At 36.8% G+C, this 6,000-nt stretch overlaps 1 protein-coding gene across 3 annotated transcripts; it reads right to left on the reverse strand.

The window, feature by feature from the left end:
• Positions 1-2,339: 2,339 nt before the first annotated feature.
• On the reverse strand, positions 2,340-5,166 carry LOC113872234 (WRKY transcription factor 23-like). 3 transcript variants are annotated; one of them, XR_003505856.1, is made up of 5 exons: positions 4,554-5,153; positions 3,937-4,080; positions 3,268-3,738; positions 2,874-2,918; positions 2,340-2,776 (listed from the first exon to the last, which is right to left on the reverse strand). XR_003505856.1 is itself a non-coding variant. In XM_027509627.1 (4 exons), the coding sequence occupies exons 1-4, from the start codon at positions 4,955-4,957 to the stop codon at positions 3,333-3,335; spliced, it is 1,026 nt and encodes a 341-aa protein (XP_027365428.1). In that variant the 5' UTR covers positions 4,958-5,153; the 3' UTR covers positions 2,995-3,332. The 3 variants fall into 3 exon arrangements, 2 of the variants coding, with proteins under 2 accessions (XP_027365428.1, XP_027365430.1); XM_027509627.1 differs by lacking the exons at positions 2,340-2,776; positions 2,874-2,918 and adding an exon at positions 4,294-4,365 and having other exon boundaries at positions 2,995-3,738; XM_027509629.1 differs by lacking the exons at positions 2,340-2,776; positions 2,874-2,918 and having other exon boundaries at positions 2,995-3,738; positions 4,554-5,166.
• Between the last annotated feature and the right edge of the window lie 834 nt (positions 5,167-6,000).

Consider the following 6,000-nt stretch of genomic DNA (forward strand, 5'->3'; position numbering starts at 1 on the left):
TAATTGAGGACCACCTCCCACTAGGCCTCTTACCAATGTTAAAAAATGTTTGAAGTGAATTTATCTAATTTGACAAGATACTAATTGAGTTCAGTCTCTTTAATTTGCTACCTGCAATAGTGTTTTCAGTTTCATGTTTTTCCCAGTTGCATACTACTCACCCTGGATGTAATTCTCATATGTTTCTAGCAGTTTTTCATCTAACACGCCAACAAATTCAGGAACAGAAGCTCCTTTATAGTGTGACAGGAGTGAATATCGCTTCCCTGACAGTTATAAGTACTGCCACAACTGTGAAACCCTTTTTGGTCTTGTTTGTACAGGGTTTTAGCAACTTCGGTGTGTGATGGTTACTCTTAGAGACACATTCAGTGAAATTTAAAAAAGCAGCAATTTTCTTACCCTCTTTGTTCATTTCTTCATAACTGGCTGATTATTGTTTCCAAACCTCATGTAGTCCCACTCAATTTCATCAGGCTATAATTTTGATTTAACAAAGAGAAAAACAGTTGTCTTACTTGCAATGAGGTTCAACTTATGATATCATTTCCCATCTTTCTGCCCATTCTGATGGCACATTCCTATTTGTTTCAATAATTATGCTTTAGGGATGTTCCGCAAGAGTCTGCAACTGAAACCAACAACTGGGTTTATTCTGTCGACTCTGTCATTTGGGCTTGAGGATGTCTCTTGCTATTTCTAGCACATGCTACGTTTTTGCTTCTTGAAACTTGGTTAAAATATAGCCATGATCATACTATGACAACTTTTTTGAAGTAAAAACTCATATTTAGTTAAGAGAGTGGCCTGTGTATGTTATTGAACTTTGGACATGGTCTGCTACTTCATTTAACATGCTTTAATTATGCAGGAAAAAATCATGTTCATTGGCTGTCATAGACAAGTCCGGTTGTTTGGCAGGTTTAATATTATTATTCTTGTTAGGGGCCTGAAATCCCAGATTGTTAACTATTATGATCATTAAAAGACTTTCTAAATTGCTGCAGAATTTAGCTTCCAACTTTTCTTGTGGTGGTTCTCTTTGTTTGATGTGGATTGCGTGCTTCGCTTCTTTATTCTAAGCTGAATGTGTTCTTTGTACGAGTCAAAACAAAACTCCTAATATCCATCTCCGAGTGAGAGAAAAAATCTTTAAGTCATATTCACTTTCAACTTTGATGTTGCAATGCTATTATATTTATTCTCCCTATCTAAGTCTAACTAGTGAATAACAACTTGTAAGTAATGCAAACAACTTGATATAGTAATCTAGACTAGTGTATTCTACAAATATAGCCTTACTTGTATCCTAAATTATTACTAATCTGTAACTGGGGGGATTTGTTGCATTTCCATTATCATACCTGGAAGAGCACTTTAAAGGATATATTATGGGTAATTTGTTGCACTCTGATATCTAGAAAACCAAATAGTGGAATAGAGGCTAAACTTTTCTTTATTAAAACTGTTTAACATGTGGAAGTAGGATAATGGCTGGTGATGATTGAGACACACAAACCCACCCCCCCCCCCCCAAAAAAAAAAAAAATGTAACTTTTTTCTGAATAAGGCGTGCTATTCGCATTTCATGATGCCATGCCAGGCTTTTCCATATTTTTAGTGGGGGCAGGTTATTGCTGCTGTTGATTCACGTTTTCATGTATGACAGTAATTCACACTCGGCTTGTCAATCGAACAAATCTTTGGATTTTTATTCGTACATTGATCGCCTGTAGGGGAGAGAGGAATCAGAGGATTAAATTAAGCCTACAGAGCAAGATAAGAAACCTGGCTCCACTACAACTGTAGGCACCACAAAATTTAGATTCGCTGTCTGCTTAGTGTACTCCTAAAACTTTAACACAAACAATTATTGTCTATATAGGAATTTGACATAAATACCGTTTTCAGTTCAAAGTAACGCCATGTGATGAACGGTGCCAAAATATCTGTTTCCTGCATTCGTGTAGCTTTTTGAGGTCTAAAATTTTTGATTGATTGTGGAGATTCTTGTGTTCTTTTCGACTATATGGAATCTAGATTCTAAAAGGATCATAGATTTTTATCCCCTTTACATACAAAGTTTGGTATGTTGCTTGTTTAATCGAGTCGGCAGGGTGGTAATGCTTGGCATTTATTTCTCTATGGTGCGAAAAAATAAAAGAAGTAGGCAATTTAAAAGACCATTTTGGCTTTGGAAGAAAGGAGCAGTGTCGCTGATTATTCCTCGCTTTATGCTGAACAAAGTGAAAGATTTTAATTCGATGCAATGTATTTGGCAATTGCCGTTAAAGAGAAAGAAAACGAAAGCGTACGAGGGGAGGCCCCTGCGGTTCTTTGACGGTGGCGTGTCGTATATAACATCTTTCAATATGTTAGCCTATGCCTATCCGTGAACGGCCATCAAAAACTTCAATTATTCTCCACAATAAGAGACTCAACTGCTCAATAAAACAAAACTTGTAAACAAGCACGAGGTGTCTTGATGCCTTCATAAATAAAGCTAACATGTGTCGTTATCAAGATCTATTCCATCATAGTGACCATATCACACTCGATATGCTTAGCTTGTATAAATTTTTCTCCTTTTGTTTTTCTTCTTTTCTAATCCCACCCGTCTCTACCAATCTTCAATCCATGAATGGATCGCATCGCGTGCAGAATACACACAGGCATTTACTCATCCCTCTCAAAGTGGATCGGAGTGGTTGAATTACTCTTCTTATTTATAACCCCGTGCCCCATATTGGGATAAGACTTTCACCACCACATCCTCCTAATTTGAAAAAACATTTAACTATAATTAGTTCGGGTTACAAAGCAAGCAAGTTTTCACACCAGTTGTTCCCGTTTAAAAACCTTAACCCAATTACCTAACAATCTTCACTGCTGTACATATGTGAAATCAATGCACATTCCTTCAACAAAAAGAAACAAAAATACAAGACAAACGAGGAGTCAGAATCAGAATATTAAAAAGAAGACAGAAGCCTATTTACTATTTTCTATCATTTCCACACACAGCCCAACCCACCAACAAACACTTTGTTCCTTTTTTTATCCGTAAAAAATTAATGTTAAATCGGATCAACTAGTAGTCCCTGAACTGGATCATAATCCATCGTGTTACGGCGATAACCATGTCATGATGGGCTATGTGCAAAAGAAATAAAGTGGGTTTTTCAGGTATGATCATGATCTCTAATATTACCACCTGTCAGGAAAAAGAAAAAAAAAACTTACATGTACCAGTACTAGAGTTCTTACCTAAATCCATAGAAAAAGTCAGCAAAAAATAAATCACATAGAAGCATGAGTAATGGAGCTATCATCTACTCTTCTTTCAACATGTGCGAAGGAACAACATCTTGAAGAAGCCCATGGTCTCTTAGAAATGCATTCGTCCCTGGATTACAAAGCCGTCTCTCTTGAGCAAAAGCGGCGTTCTTTGGAGATGAAGAATCGTTGTAAGGGAAGCCCATAGAGGACAATGAGTTGACAAGGAGTTGTTGTTGTTGATGAGGGTTGTGGTGCTGATACTGGGATAAGTAGTTTCCTGGTGGCAAAACTGAACCAAAGTTGGTGGCGTATCCAGCGGAGACACCTGAGCGTGGCATGACTGGGCTTGGATGTGTGTGTTGTCCTTCATAGGTTGTCACTACAATGCTGGGATCAGTGAAAGATCGCTCCACACGTTTCTTCACATTACATGAAACACTGGTGCAACGATAATAGCTCCTACATATGCATCCACACATGTATATTCCAAATATTAAGGCCATTTATTTCTTTGTTTATTTGTCTTTTAGGGGTGTAAATTAATTAAACCAATGAAGAGAAGAAGGGAAGGAAACAAATTTAACTAGCTTGGTGCAGGTGGGTTAACAGTTAAGCTTAAAGATTAGAGTTTTATTGGAGAATCAAAGCATATATTACCTGGGAAAGGGGCTGTTTTTCACAGCCTTTTGACCGTACTTTCTCCATCTGTACCCATCTTCCAGATGATCGACCTCGCTTTTCGTCATGAACGCGAATCTTGGTTCTCTCTGTCTCTTCTGATTTGTCTTCTTGGGCTTCAACCTAAACCCAATAAGAACCAGATCCCAGAAACCATCAAATCTTAGAACCTTCCTCACATCAACCACACGTATTCTATTTTATCTCAAAAGTAAAAAATAAAGAAAGAAAACAAAAAGCATCCCCATGACCACGATCTCATTTGTTTATCTAATTGGACTGTGAAATACGTTCTCCCTACAATATTAAAGGAAAAGCATATATAAAAACACGTACTTTATACCCGAAATTGTCCTCTTCACATCCCATGAACCATTCACTTGTGAAATCAACTTTTGAAAAACGAAGCTTAATTAACAGAACCCCGCCCCCCCGAAAAACAAAAAGAATCAAAATGAAATCAAAAGCCGGAGCTTAGACACTAAATAATTGCAAAATATAAAAACAACCCACCATATATCCTTATCCTTCCATCAAAAACATGGTTATTTAGTTACCCCCCAGGAAACAAAAAGTGAGATAAACAGAAAACACACTGTTTCTTAGTCTTCTGCTCTTCTTCTTCATCTTCTTCTTCTTCTCCTGCTTGGTCTACAGTCTTATTCTGTTCATCATTAACTGCCTCGCTGGATGTAGATGAAATAGAAGAAGAGTTTGGAGTGGCAGGTTGCTGGTTCAACACCTCTGAACACTCTTTTCCAGTATCAGATGGAAGCTTAACTGTAGAGTGATGAGGCACACTCAAACTGGATAGTTGAGGTAACTCAAGCAGAGGACTATAGTCCTGAACACCCAGTAACTCCATAAACCCTAAAGAGTTCTTTTCCACCTCAGAGAAATCAAACACGCTTGAGAATGGATAACCGTTTGAATTGTAACAAGGGAAGGAAGAGGACCCAACCGCATCCTCAGTCTTCACAGCCATCTCCTTCTTCTCCATATACCTTCCTAGCTGATCTCTCAAATGCTCAAATCCTTCATTTCTCAGCACATCACAGACTCAAAACTTGCACTCTTCAGGTAGTGAGAAGGCTAGGGTTGATCTGGTTTATAGTTGTGTGTGTTTGTGTGTGTGTGTGTGTGTTTGTGGGTGTGTGTGAGAGAGAGAGAGAGGGGGGTGTAGTTTTGGGTTTACAAGAAAGTAAAAGCTGTATGGAAGGAACAACTACAAGGACCCTTTGAAGATAGAAATGAAGGCGAAAGTTGACCGGCAATTGACGGTCATCAACTGGTACGGACAACGTTGAGCCGGTGGAATTCATTGCATGCCATGGTCGACGCTTTCATACGTAGCATTTGACCGCTTAACCGGTTTAGGGTGTGAATGGGGTTCGGCCATGCCCTGGATTCTAACGCCGTTAAATGATTTTTTTAATAGTTAAATGATTTTTTTTATAGCAAACGTTAAAAATCTAAAGGCAAATAATACTACACTAATTAGTACCTACTTTTTTATATATAAAAAAAAGTGTCTATTATTGATACGGGACTAATTAATAAGACTTAAAATTAAAAGTATTTTTATTAAAAGATATAATCAAATTAAAGATTATTAAAAAATATTATAATCATTATAAATATGTATTAATAAATTTCTTAATTCTTTTGTAAATATCCTTAAAAGTATTTTATATGTTGGCTCTTATTACAAACACTTGTTTGGTCTTTTGTAAATGCTAAATTGTAACAGTGTCACTCGTGTGCATGTCATATGAGAAATCTGATGAATCCTTCAAAGTTTTGGTCACTTGCATTAGTTTCTTTTTTTATTTTTGAATTTTCCAAATTTATTTTATTTTTTGTTTACTGTGGGAAAATTTTCCCGCACGAATTAATCCTTCTTGAATTCCGCAACGACGGATCCACTCATAGGTTTGTCCCTGTTGCCCCTTCAGTGACTATGCTTTTTAAAAAAAAAATTAAAATAAGAGTAATTATTAAAAATATTTTTTATATTATTATGTTTTTAGTATAATAAGTATT

Source organism: Abrus precatorius, unplaced genomic scaffold (genome assembly GCF_003935025.1).
Source record: "Abrus precatorius isolate BTA unplaced genomic scaffold, Abrus_2018 Scaffold7, whole genome shotgun sequence".
NCBI lineage: Eukaryota > Viridiplantae > Streptophyta > Magnoliopsida > Fabales > Fabaceae > Abrus > Abrus precatorius.